The 15,489-nt window shown below is 28.1% G+C and overlaps 1 protein-coding gene across 2 annotated transcripts; it reads left to right on the top strand.

Annotated features, from left to right (window-relative positions):
• The first annotated feature begins 203 nt into the window (after positions 1–203).
• Positions 204–6,125, top strand: LOC112680354 ((11Z)-hexadec-11-enoyl-CoA conjugase-like). 2 transcript variants are annotated; one of them, XM_025550424.1, is made up of 5 exons: positions 204–370; positions 1,475–1,692; positions 1,767–1,897; positions 2,008–2,213; positions 5,108–6,125. In XM_025550424.1, exons 2-5 carry the CDS (start codon positions 1,506–1,508, stop codon positions 5,481–5,483), a joined length of 900 nt encoding a protein of 299 aa, XP_025406209.1. In that variant the 5' UTR covers positions 204–370; positions 1,475–1,505; the 3' UTR covers positions 5,484–6,125. The 2 variants fall into 2 exon arrangements, with proteins under 2 accessions (XP_025406209.1, XP_025406208.1); XM_025550423.1 differs by having other exon boundaries at positions 204–379.
• The last annotated feature ends 9,364 nt before the right edge of the window (positions 6,126–15,489 follow it).

Raw genomic sequence — 15,489 nt, 5'->3', positions numbered from 1 at the left:
AAAATGTAAATGTTAAAGCGAATAAAGAACCTTCACACCTATGAAAAATTATAATTTTTTGTTAATATTAATAAAAAAAGACTTAATTATGCGCAAATTAAAATGATTTACGGTAGATTATCCCTACCATATCGGTCCATAATCCAAATTATTAGATTATAAGTATGAGACCAGAATTTTATCATGATCAATCGTAGATGCGTTGTTGATATTAGTGGATATATCAGAACAGACATCGTGCTCATTACACTTGTGTGTCTTTTTGTCTTTTTTTTGTGTCTTTTCATTTCCATTTGTTATTTCAGTGGAGTTTCACGTAACTCATACAATACATCTTACTTCTCAATCTTGTATGACTCGGCCAGTGAAGGTATTTCAAGTGGGTATAATCCATATAATGCATGTATATGTAGATATATAATAGATATAAAATATATATATATTATATATTATATAATTCATGCCGAACTATAGTGTGCTTGGAATTGCAATGTTTATGATTATAGGATCCCAAATGATAAGCGATATCTTTTATTTTTATTATTTGTATAGATATTTGATTTACAACATAATATCTAGAAATACAAACTGACATACCGTATCTCAATACTTAATATATATACATATTTTAAAATGTATTAGAAGCAGTGGCGTATTTACGGGATGATCTGGATGATAAATCACCCCCCCAGTACCTTTTTTTTATTCATTTCACTTTTCTTATTTTTCTTTTAAATGCTTGAGCCGTAAGTCCGTAATGGATTCTTAGTATTTCTTAGTATTCCATCAGTTCGTTATCAATAGAAGTTAATAATAGACATAGACAGTTGTAGACAATATAGTTATTATTAGTTTCAAGAAAATCGTGAACATTAGATAATTATGATGAACTATTATTATTACTATAGTTTAATATCCTAATGTTCATGGTTAGTTTATATATCTATTAATCAATTATATCTGTGATTATTTAATTTATACTCTATTAGCGATAGTGCGTAAACCATGTGTTCAGTGTTCACATTTGCTCTCAGTCCTTTCGTGTAATCTTGTCTCGATTAAAATTAACCTATCGGTGAACAGAATTTTGACATTATTTTGTGATCTAACTTATACTTATTATAAAAATAAATGTATAATATTATTAATATTGGTATAGTTTTAAATAAAATCTTGTTATATAAAAGTGCATTTTACGGAAACTGGAAAAGTATGATAACAAAATAATTCTAGAAGATATTTTCCCTTTGGCTCCAAATGTACAAAATAGTTATGGTTATATCACCTCCTAAAAAAAATCCTAGATACGCCACTGATTAAAAGAAACATGTTTATAGTAATTCGTCTAGATACACATGTACTTCAAATCCATTACAATCAAACTGAATCAAATTTAACTTTTATTTTTGATTTAAATTATGATCTGACAAAACTGTATAATTTTTGATTGATTTATATTATATTGCGTGCTTAGAGTGACTAAGAGTGACTGATTCTGAAATACAATGGACAAATCCGAAAAAAATATTAGCTGTGATAACGAAGTTGACGAACAACCGATAAATAAAAAACGACCATATAAACTAGATATCGTTTGGCTCAACGTTATATTGTGTTCAATTGTTCATTTAAGTGCCCTGTATGGCGTTTATTTAGCAATAACTTCCGCAAAATTGATTACAACTGTTTTTGGTATGTTAACGGGTTGTATATAATAATATAATAATAACCAATGCGTGATTTGAGTATTTTATTTTTTATTTTAGCAATTTGTTTGTACCAAATAACTGCGATTGGCGTCACTGCTGGATCACATAGACTTTATTCACATCGAGCATTCAAAGCCAAATGGCCTTTACGGTTAATAATTATCGTACTTAATACAATAGCGTTTCAGGTGTCTATATAATAATTTTTCTACTTTTTGTCATTTTCTGCGTTGACGAATCTGTACTTTAAAATAAGTTCTATTTTTTTTTTAAAAAAAAAAAAAAAAACGATTTTCAGAATTCTGTATACGAATGGGCACGCGATCACAGACTACACCACAAGTATAGCGACACTGATGCAGATCCGCACAACTCAAAGAGAGGATTCTTTTTCTCACACGTCGGCTGGTTGATGTGTCGAAAACATCCGGACATCTTCGAAAAAGGTCGCGGTATTGACACGAGCGATTTGCTGGCCGATCCCATTGTCGCCTTTCAAAAGAAGTAAGTTTCCGTTTCCGTCGTGTACTACAATTTAGTAATGCTTTCTAATCGGTGTCATCACGCGCGTTCCCCAAGTACTTCTGGCCCCTAATCACGGTGGCTTGTTTCATCGTACCTACACTAATACCCGTGTATGGTTGGAATGAGACTTGGCGAAACTCTTGGTACGTCGCTGTGATGTTGCGGTACGCACTCACGCTGAATGGCATATGGTTCATCAACAGCCTCGCACATATGTTGGGTGACAAACCATACGACAGGTACGATTGCTATGGAGTTCATACTTGTTACAGCTTATTAATGAAAATGTTTAACTTGTAAACGGCCGGGGAAGTGTGTTGAGGAGAAACTACTCGTGACGTATTTGTAATCTCGAATGTATAGATTTCAAATGCAAAAATTGTGTATGTGTATTCTTCTTCTTTTTCTTGGGTTTTTCGGCCATCAAGATCATCCCGTCATACATCCAATCCTCCTGCCTTCCTTATCAACCACTCTTGCTTTCCAGTCCCGTCCTCCATTCAATGCTTCCACGTATTTTCTTATCATATCTTCCCACCTCAATCGGAGTCTTTTTAGTGGTCTCTTATCAACTAGATTTTCGTCATAACTATCCTTGTGAGATGGTTCGGGTTTCGCATATTACGTTTAGCCCAGTGTTAGGCAAGATAATTAAAAAAGAGTATCGGGATACAAGATACAAGATACAAGATACATTGTGAATGTAAAAATGATACAAGATACACGATACAGGTATCAAAGATACATTAATACTTTTATACTTCCAACAACTAATAACAACGCGGCGGCGTCGGCGTCCGTGTGTCCGTGCGTATTCGAGAAAATCAATTTTAAATAATATTAAATAATAAAATTTGAAATATGTAAACATATTTTAAAAATAATATCATTAAAATAGCTATTTTGATTTTTTTTTTAAGTATCAAAAAGAATTTTTTTTAAATGTACCGCAAACGGTAAATGACATTTAAAAAAAAAAAAAATTGAAAATGTTCAATGGAACTAAAGTTATTACAATTGTCAGTTCACCGTGAAACTTTTATATAATATAATTATATAAATACAGTATAATAAATAATAATAGATACATTACTTTCATATGCAGTCGAAAATTTGTAGTGAATTTAAAAGATCCAGAAAGTATTTTGTTTTCCTTTTTAACATATTGGCATGTCATACACAAACATTTTACAGTATAATCAGAACCATTTGTTCGTGAGACACAATTTTAAAGTATTTTCCATTCAATGATGGCTGAATTTTAATATTTTGTTCAGTAAAATATTCCAAAAAAAAAATATGAAAAAATAGAATATAAAGGAATCAAACATGAAAAAAATCGTAACCTTATATGTAATTACAAGTATTTTACTGACAGTGCGACAGAACAAATAAAATGGTACAGCAGTAATACGAGTAGTAAACTATAATTACTTATCTGTACTTTTGATTTTATTTTCTATTTGATGTGGAAAGACCTACAATTACAGCTATATCTATATATATAAAAAAAAAATACGAATAGATTTCAAATTTTATGATAACGAAAATTTGAGTTTAGTGCTTATCGTATGTCTGTAATTTGTACATAGGTAATGGTCATTCCGGCAACAATTTAATTTTCAAATTACCTTACAAGGTATAAAATAGTGTAATAAATGTTTTCGTTATCGTTAATTTCGGCTCGATCGCATCTGAACAATTATAATACAATCCATAACGAAATTATTTTTAATTCATTTTTTTTATTTCTTGGTACTATTTAGTACAAATGTTTACAATAATAGTATCTTGTATCTTTTGACAAAAAAAGATACATGATACTTGCATACAATTTATCATGATACATGATACTTGATACTTTAAAATTATGTATCATGATACAAGATACACTGTATCTTTGATACTGTTCAACCCTGGTCTAGCCCACTGAAGTCTTCGATTTCTGATTACGTTTAATATGTTTTCTTTCCGGAAAAGTATTTCCAGTCACTTTTTTTTTTTTGAGTTCCATTTTTCCGTTTCTCAGTCCTTTACTAGTCCCATAATCTTCTATAAGACTTTTCTTTCAAAAACTAGCGATTTACTTTCCTTATTACTTCTTAATGGCCATGTCTCAACCATTTAAGTGATAATTGGGCGTATTTAAGTTATATATAGCTGTTTCTTCGTTCTTGTCAATAGAGATCGTGATCCTAGTACTCGTATTTTTGTGATTTCATAGAAGCATTTATTTCCTGATAAGATTCTTGACGCTATTTATTTGTCTTTTTTTTCTGTTAAAATTGAGCCCAAATACTTAACTGGTTTGTTTTTGCTGAACTTATATCTACCAATTTTCAGGTGTCGAAAAACGGCCGCAAAATCTCTTATACTCGTAACCATGTATTCTGTTATTTCCTTATTTAATTGTAGTTCCACTTTATTTGCCTTTTCCTCCAATCGAATGAATAGTGATTTTAAATAATCGTGTGATTTGCTCATTAGTACCACATCATCCGTATATGTTTATTAGTGAAGAGAAAAATCTGGATTTACCGGAGTTCAAAAACTCATTTTAATTAGAATACAGAATTCCAAAATGTTAAACCCAAAATTCGGATATTAAAATCCGAAAATCTTGATTTGAAAAATCCAAAAAGTCGGATTTTTAATTTGAATTCTGAAAATCCTGATTTAATTCCAATCACTAATTTATATACATATGTGTAATTTATCTGATAAATGTTAACAAGTATTTTCAATGATAAATTTTATCATATAATTTATAATTTATTTAAGCAGATTTAATTTACGATTTCATTATCAATGATTTGTTATGAATCCTAACCAAGGGGATATAACACTTTTGGACACATTTCTGTTTTTTCCAGATTCATCAACCCGACGGAGAACAAGTTTGTGTCTGTTATGTCGGTTGGAGAGGGTTGGCACAATTACCATCACACGTTCCCTTGGGATTACAAGGCGGCCGAACTTGGTAACTACAAGTTTAACTTTACCACCGCGTTCATCGACTTTTTCGCCAAAATTGGATGGGCGTATGACTTGAAGACTGCGTCACCAGAGTTTGTGCGTAAACGCGCTGAACGCACGGGCCCCAATGGTCATTCAGGCAAACCGATCGCTCCGTGGGGCTGGAGCGACCAAGATTTACCGCAGTCGGACCGAAAAGGTGCAACAATTATTAACTGCAGTAAACGAACCCGAGGCGGATCTGAAATTTGTTTACGGTGGGGGAGAGGATGAATAAGAATTTTATTACTATTATTATACTCATAAGTGCAACTAGGGTTTTATTTTTGAGGAGGCTAATTTTTTTTTTACTATCACTTTGCTAAATTTGTATCTATACCAATTATGCGGAGGATAGATAATTTGAGGGGCTTAAGTTCCCCTTGCCCCTCCCCCAAATTGCACCTATGATTATATTATATATTATACATTAATATTAATAGTTTTGTTATATGTATAACAACAAAAAAGAAGAAACAATGAAATTTCAAAATAATTTCAAGAAATATGTTACCTATACAAAGATATACATGGTATTCGATGGTGAATATTTATTAACTATCTACATGATTGTACATCTAAATTAAATTATTAAATAAATCTATGATAGAAAAAATTCTCAAGGGTAGGGAGGACGATCGCATAGTGATTTAAAGTCGAAAAAACTGACCAAAAGTTAAATACATTTTTTATTTTTTATATTAATATTTATTATTATTTATTTATATTAATTTTGTAGCTTGTAATTACTACGATAACGTAACTATTCAAATCTCAAATTGTTATAAAAGTCTAGAAAATAAATAGGCATTAAAATTAAATGATATTAAGATTCTTAGTTACGTTAGCGTATGAAGGTACCTACTATCTAATTATATTCATAAGATAAAATAATTTGTTTTATTTATCATAGATTTATTTTATAATTTTATTTTTTATTTATTTAATTATTATTTTATTAATTTTATAGATTACATACACTTGTATTATTTAATCTATGAATTTAAAAATAAGTTAGGTTTTTTCTTGATTTTCTTAAGCAGGTTCTGGAAGAAGCTGAATCTATAATAGAATCTATTTATAATAATTTCTTAGATTATTATTTATTTATACATTATTTTTTATTAAATTATTTATTATCAATTAACATTAAATTATTAACGTCTGAAACAAAAGCGTACTTAAATAGTTATACTTAGTGTTATTGATTATTAAACTATTTTAACTTAACAATTTTCCGCCTCTATGCAAAATTAAATTTGCTCCTCAAATCCAGTAAAAAATAACTTCTACATATTAAAATATCCTTAAATAAATGTACGTGTAAAGAACACATTTAAAAAAATTACAAATGGATAATTTATAGAATTTACTTGTCAAATAATCGTTATAATATTTTTAACAATGATAATACAGTAATGCACTAAACTAACTATGCTTTGTGCGATTAATGCAATGATTCTCATCCTTTTCTCGTTCATGTTACCTTTAGCCAAAATAATAAATAATCTTAACTGTGTATTTTAGAATAATTCTTGAAAAACAAAAAAAAAAAAAAAACTACAGTACGCAGAAAAATAATAAATACACCTACAATTTATTTGAGTTGCCGGGATTAATAAGCATTGTCACTTAAAAGTAAGTTAAAATTTGCAAATTAAAAAAAAAAAAAAAAAAAAAAAGAGAAAAAATAATAATGATTTGTATGAAAACTGATGAGAAATTGGACCTTGGTGGTTTTTACAAAGTTGAGGAAGTCCAGGGTTAATGGTGAAAGATCAAGTCTCATATTGTCTTCTAGAGTTGTAGAGCTATAACACTACATATCTAGTGACTGCAAAATAACTAACTAACAATCTCGGTTAAATCAATAAGATAATCGATAATGCAGCGATTTCGCAAATCAAAATACTGCACGTATTTATCGGATCTAAATAATATAAAAAAATAAATATATAAATAATTTTATTTTTAATTATTTATTTATTATTTATATTTATATTTATTTATATTTAATTTATTATTTATATTATTTATAATTAATTAATAAATAAATAAATCACATTCGAAAAATATAATTAAAAAGTATTATTTTTAATGTTCCATAATAGTATAAAAACTAATAAGAATTACTGCAGTTGAAAATATTACTATAAAATTATATAGATGATACAGTAGATACAAAACATTAAAATAAATTAATATTTATTGACTTAATTAAAATAAAAACAAATAAGACAGTATAATGGATAGGGTCAATCAAAATATTTATTAAATCTCAATAAGGGAGTTATCTCAAAATTTTGGTCAGCTATTAATTATAAAACAATTTATTAGGTTACTAAATGAATTAGTACCTCAATTAATTTATTCACTATTTCATCATACTAAAAATATTTCTGAGATTAATAGAACTTACTTGGATATTTATTTTCCATGTTCAATTGTATGACTTCTATAATGTTACAATCAACACTTAAAAATTATACACTATTACACAGACATATATATAGAAAACGACATATATATTATAAGTAGAGTTATCACTAATCAATGGATATTTTTGTGTGTAGGCAGTGCTAGTCTTAGGCACTAGGTTGTAGAGGAACACAAATTTAAAATTATCATCGATTATGGAATGATTCTAATAATAATTTTATTCTTTAACCAATGATAATATGGAACTATTAATGTAATATAAATATATAGCCACTTTTCATGACAATGTAATTCATAGTAATATAATTCATGGACGGAATGGCTATTCAAGTAATAATCTTTAAACGGTCGACTACTTTTCCCAAGACTTATTTAGTTAATTAGACCTGTATTAGTTAATACCGTGATCATAATAATGTTCTTATCTAAAAATATAATACAAAATTCTTCGGAATCCTTTAGATTTTATTTTTGATATTTTTCTAAATTCCATTAATTTGTTATTGAACAAAAGATAACGATATACGCGGTATTAGACAAAAATATTTTTCTAATTTTGAAAATCAAAATTAACTTAATTGGGATACATGAAAAAATAATGCGTTAATTTTAAGTTAATCTGTAAGAAATTAAAATTAACTTTTAACTTATTAACTCGTCAATGCCCAGGCTTGATTTTATTACATAAAAACAAAACCAATATCCAACAACATTTTGTAGTCCTCTAAAATTTAATGTCCTATGTGGCCGCATAGTTCGTATTGCCTTAAATCCGCCCCTGATTCTAACCTATATACATGTGATTATGTTTTATATGACGAATTCTTAATCTATTATTACTGTATATGTGTCAATTTTAGTATAAATATTAATGTTGAACTATGAAGAGCAACCTACTTCGAGGTTTAATAATTTAATGATTAAAAATTATTTTATGCTAATTTATTAAATACTAATAATAATCATGGATTTATTTTTTTCTCTATTTTATTACATGTAATTGAAATTCATTCACATTTCTATATATACACAGTAACCTGACCTACAATCAAACTTTATGGGAAGAATGTTATCCATGTTTTATTGGTTGGTTTTTTTCCAATATTTTAATTTTTTAGCGAGTAATGAGTTTTTTTTAATTGCAATATTTTACATTCTCATAACTCGCTTGAAAATTAAAATACCGGGAAAAACTCACCAACAAAACTCAGATAATGATCTTCCTTTAAAGGATTATTATATGTAGGTCTAGTTACTCTAGTGTTAAATCTAACATTACTACATATGAACTATTAAACGAAAATTCGCTATGCTGTAAGATTGTTAAGATTGTCAATTGTAAGTTGAAGACTATGAGTGCGAATTTGGTGTCAAAAAACTCATACGTTTATTTGCAAGATAAGATTTAATATTTTTGAAATATATGAATGAATGATTATATTTCCATTTCTATTCATAAGGAATTAATTAACTTATATTTTAAATGTTTAACCATGGAAGTTAGGGCTCATAGAAAATCTTTTTTTCATTTATAATGTAATTATTTATTTTTTGTTTATGTATTGGTTATTTTTGGTCATAAGGAAGGAATTTAATTCCTACATTTTTTTTTCTTACAAATTTTTGACTTAATTTCTTAAATTAAATAATGTTATTTTGTATCTATAGATGTTGTTATTGAACAAATCTTGCCGACTTCAGCGTATTTAATATTTGCAAATGTTTCATATGATGTTATAATATAATGCTGCTAAATGATTCACTCAATATACTCACTGTTTTTTACAGAGGGTAATAGATAAAAAAATTATATTAAAATTTTATAATGTATAATTTAAACTATATTATTTTATTTTTTATTTTTTTATACTGTATCTATCACTGAAAAGTACTTATAAATTAACTAAATTATAAGTGTGGAAATAATACACAGCGACAGATAATAACACTGTCGAATTTAATACATTTACCGCAGCGGTTACTATTATTTACATGGACTACATTATCATATTTGATTTATATGGCATTTGATTCGACACAATGCATATTATTATAATACTATTCCGGTATCGCTCGCATGCGAAAATAACAGTGCTGTAAATAAATATAGATCTCTTGTTTTTGAACAAAAAAATACTAACAAGGTCGATATTACATAACACACCATTCCTTCCGGACGGCGATGTGTAAATTAATATACTTTTAATAATTAGTGAGTATCGTTTGTACATGTTTTAATAGAATATTTAATTTAAATTATATAAGCTCATAAAATGACTGGCAGCCATTTTATCAATACAACGTATGAGTGTCACATATTTTCACCAGATACTATATTAAGTTTTTTCTTTAGGTAGGGTTGCCAACTTTCAAATTGTAAAATATGGTACAATTATTTTTTATATCTATTTTATACTGTAACTTAATAAGCAATATAATCATTATAATGGTTAGGTACTAACAAAAAATATTTTATTATTTTTTATATTTTTTATATTTTTTTTGTGTATATTCTTATTTTTAACACCTTTATCTAATTAGCTTTCTTGATAATCTTGATTTAGATAATTTAACAATAAATCATGTGAATTAATAATAAACACATATTTAAAAAATAAGAATAATTAACGAAAATATGTTTATTGTTAATAGTTTCTTCGAACAATATACACATATAAACATTTGGTATTGAGAAAAATCATCACTTGAAAACAATAATAATGCATATTTTAGATGTAAACTACCTAGGATGTTTCTATGAAAGTATATATTTAAATGATATTTCTTACGACTTTAATTTGCTTTTATATTTCAACATTATATACAATTACTCTATATACTCTGTTACTTTATATTAATATTATTTAATAATATTATATATATTGTATATACAAGTATATCGTTTATTTGTAAATAATTAATTGATAATTTATTATAATTTAATATATATTTATAATATACATTGTATCTAAGAAATGATACACTGCATTCTAGTAAAATATATTGAATACATAAAACTTTAAGGTTTTAGCATTAAAAACATGTTGTCGAATAATATTTTAAATATAATAGATTAGCGGTTAGATAAACATATAATCAATAATAGTATTCAAACATTTTGCATTAAAATATAATTCTGCGAAATAAAATTGAAAAAAACGACTTAAATAAAATTTTTAATTCAAAGATGGAAAAAATTTGTTGAAAATGAGGTAAAGTGAAACACTTAATTAATAATTAATAAAACTCGATTATCTTCTTGACACTAAAAATGTATTTACCTCCTATTGCATAAGTATTTGCTGATGATTTTTTTGTATACTATGGATAATACAGTGTGTAGGTGTTCGTGTATTTTCTGATTTATTTTCTTCGTGTTTTGACAAAAGCCTTTATAATATTGATTTATATCAAAATTATACTTTATAAGACTATACCTCAAATACTCGTACATATGGTATTCTTATAAATGTATGTTCGTGTATAATATGAGAAGGTCGAATTATAATTTTATAATGACTGAGATATGTAAATATCTTAGCATATAATTTTGTATTATTTAACAAAATAAAAATATTAAATGTAAAAATGAATTCTAGTTAGTTGATCCATATAATTTAATTTGTATAGGAATGGATTTTCAAACAATTTCATAATTGAATATTCTCCACTGGATCGGTGTATTTCTTTTTAGTGTTCTCGTAAATAGTAGGGTTTAAATCCTTATCATGCAACAATTTTAACAATGTTTACAGATTGTGTATAAATACGTGGTTTGATTAAAATTTATCAATAAATAACTAAACTTATTAGTTAGGTTTCATAATTGATAAAATTTACAAATTTAATTTTACATGCACATCGTTTTCAAATCATTGATTTTTATTATAACGCTTGTGCTAAACAATATATAAAAAAAATCTAAATATATGATTTAAGTTTTCGGTTTACTAAGAATTTTTTAAACTCCACATGATATTGAGGCATTTCATGTCTAAAATTTAAGTCTATGAACTGAGTGAACTCTAAAATAAATTCCATATTATTGTTATAGTTTCTATGAATGCAAATTATTTATATTTTATTATTAACGCTCAAGGTATCACGCAATGAAAAAACGTATTTATTTTTATGTACATGTGTTAATATTTTAAAATAAATTGTAATTAATGCGTAGGCATGTTCAGATTTTGGTGGTAAACGGGGCATAACAAATTTTAAAATCAAGAAAGCTATTTTTGTTTTGAGACATGAAGAAATATTTATTTTTTGTGTTAAAAAACTCGCAATGATAGGAATATTTTATACTTAAGACCAAAAAGTATAACCATTGGCGTATCAAAACAATAAAAACACACACATTATACTACTGTACTATACTAAATGCTCTGGCAAGGGTGGCACACCCGGCCATTCCCGTAAACACAGCTATGAATTAATGTGCTGTTCGTTTAAGAGAAACTATTATTTGTGCAGTACTATTTAAGATGCAATTAACTTAATCATTAAGCTCTAATAAACATCATCATATAATGTTGTGATATTTGTAAATAATTCGCAATATTTTTCTGATCAACGATGGATTCTATTTGAACTTATAATCAAATATACACAATTCTTTCTTACATTAGAATGTATTTTTAACGCACGATTACGTACATAATTTTAAATTACATTTTTATAAATATGTACAGGTATGTAATGCAATAAGTGTATTGTATACTTTAAGTAGTCCTAAATAAATGTGAACCTAGGCTACATTCTTTGTTGAGAACATATTGAGCAGTACAAATTAAGGCCTTTGCGCGTCCGCGCAGACTGTTCATGCCCACCGTCACCATTTTGTTAATTTCAGACCAGACAGCGTCGACAACCGGTTTTTCTCGGAAAATGAGCGACGATTACCGTCGCCATCACGTCTCTCTCGATTCTGTTCGTTTCCGGTGGCTGTCGGGTGTTCTGCAGGCGTCCATATACAGCCCACACGTATCCAGCCGACATTACGTGCTATCAACGGCCCCTTGTGCCACTCGCGTACGAATCTCCCTTTTGGTTCTTTCGTTGTGCGTGAATGTGAACCAGGCCAGTTGCGCCTCCGTCACGCCAACCTATCTTGTTCGGGTTTTCCGTCTCGTTCATCCCGTTTCATGCGCGCGAGATTATCGACCACGTGTCCGTGTGTCATTCGAGTATCACCGGTTGCAGTAGTCCTCATTCGTCCCAGGAGGGTCAGGTCACGTTTGTTTTCTTTTTCTTACTATTGTATTATTATTTTACTCGTATTTATTTATTTTTATCAAATAATAATGTTATAGCGATTAAACATCGAGTACTCTCATTAATAACCCTACATTAAGATATTCATTATTTATTTTTTGCAACGCGTGTTAATATATATATACTAGCTGACCCGACAAACGTTGTTTTGTCATATAAATTATTTCTAGAGAATTTTTGTTAGACAAAAATAACTAAATTAATATAGGTGTATAAGGAAGTGGTATATAAGTGGAAGAGGTATAGAGTGCTGTAAACGGTGACGAAATATAAAAATGAAAAAACATCAAACATTTATTTTTTTAATAACTTATTAAAATTGATCCTTTAAAATGATATATATCGCTAATTATGACAATATTAGTAAAAAGCAAAATCAATCCCTTAATGTAACAGAGTGTACAATATTTGTTGTTATCCCATCTTTCGCCAACACAAACTGGATGGTTCTAGAGCACGCCACGTAAATTGTCCGTGTGAAAAACATGATGTGCTCCAAACTGTATCAATAGATTTGTATAACACCAACTCTCCTGGTAACAAATGTTGTATCTTAAGATTCAATTTGTAGGCGTCCACATTTTTTGCTGCAAAAATTGCTCTTTCTGCCAGCCACTCATGATTTGTGTATTATCTGTGTACATTGGGAAATATCTGGTCAATGAGAGCATCTTGCAGAAATCGGTCAGTAATTGTTTGCATCCCGTTTCATCTGTAATAACTTTTCCATCACCGATATCTAACAAATGTTTTGAGAATCTTCCGCACGCAGCTTTTTTTGATTGAATCGCAAGTATCGTAATCGTTCGCTATCTATCTTTACATACATGTCGACCATGAATTGTTGACAAAGCTCATGACATCGTAGAATAACATTGTCCTGATCGCATCTAATCATCAACCGATATGTATATTAATCCTTCGAACTACATTTTTTGATTGTTTGGCACCTGTTGCGGGATCTTGTTGTTTAATATTTATCTAATACCCGTAATTTAATATCAAAAATAAAATTAATAGCCTTTAAATATTTTTTAATAGTTTTTTAATAGTATCATTTAATAATTCATTTTCAATTGCACAGTTATCGGACCGGGTCAAAAATTATTAAATTAAACTACGATTTATTAAACAATAGCACTTAAGAGTATAAAAAATAGATAAAAACCTATTCGCAAACCTACCAAATGTATATACAAAATTTCATTAAAATCGGTTAAGCCGTTTTGGAGGAATATGGTCACAAACACTGTGACATGAGATTTTTATATATATTGATGTCTCACCTTCATTTTGCTCTCGTTTTCATTCCTTATACTATAAGGAATGAAAACGAGAAGTGAAAAAAGAAGTGACAAAAGAAAGTGGACTGTATAAGGTTTATACAGTCTACTTTCTTTTGATTTTTCTTACCTTCTCTCCCAGCTAAAACTAACGGTAATACGACCGGCGAAATACGCCGAATAAATTTATTAATTCGTTTTTATGGTCCTTGTCGATATTCTTTGAGTTAGTCATTTGGTATATTAACCGATGCCACTATGTGACATTCAACAATATTAACCTATCATATAGTTATAACATATAACCCAGTAATAAAATTGCACAAAAATAACACTGACATAAGTCATGCTTACAAATACAATATACCAGGAGTGACCAACATGAATAGGTTCGCTGGCTATAAGGATAAACACAATAATTCCAAGAGTTAAAATGTTTATAGATACATTTTAAATAATTTGATAATTTTTTTTAAATCTATACCTAAAAAATTAAAATTAAAAATAATATTAATAATATGATAAGTAAATTTTAATTTTATAAATAAAACGCGAGCCACGTGTGAAAATGACAAGAGTCTCACATGTGGATCTTAGCCACAAGTTGGCCACCTTTGCAATAAATGATACGCGTACATCAAATGTACGGAACAACTAATAATCATAACTGATGAACGCCGAGGAATAAACGACACACAAGTTTAAAATAATGTATGAGTTAGTCGTGTCACTCTTATTTTGATTATTTGATTGGATTTGTTGGGATCGTCTTAGTCTTTAGCGTGACGTGTTTCTTCCGCTTTGGCCATCTCGTTTCGTAATCCTTTTAGCCAACTCGGCCTCTAATTTTTCATTTTTGGTCCTCAAATTTTCTATTTTTTCCTTCAAATCGTTTAGTTTATTTCTTGCTATAAAAACACGACAGGATTTAAAATTATCATAAATATTTGTCCATGATGTCAAAAGTTATTCAACTTAATGCTAGTATTGCTACATTTGAATGTAAGTATGGGCGGTATGTTTACGTTACTTATTATCAATATTGTATCGTCATCTAAAATTGTTACTATCCATAATAATACTATAAGTTGTTATATGTTAAAGGAGTACGCGTAATACGAATTTAAACGTATAAAAATATATTTATAACTTAAGTATTTGTTTTTATTTATAATTATAGCCTTATTTCTAAAACAGTTCACCTCGAAAATTAGAAATAATGAATGTTAATATTGGCTTAT

The sequence above is a fragment of the Sipha flava genome, unplaced genomic scaffold (assembly GCF_003268045.1).
Source record: "Sipha flava isolate LNK unplaced genomic scaffold, YSA_version1 176_pilon_pilon, whole genome shotgun sequence".
In the NCBI taxonomy this organism is placed as follows: domain Eukaryota; kingdom Metazoa; phylum Arthropoda; class Insecta; order Hemiptera; family Aphididae; genus Sipha; species Sipha flava.
Note: the sequence above shows the minus strand (reverse complement) of the source record. Positions and strands in the feature narration are given on the sequence as shown.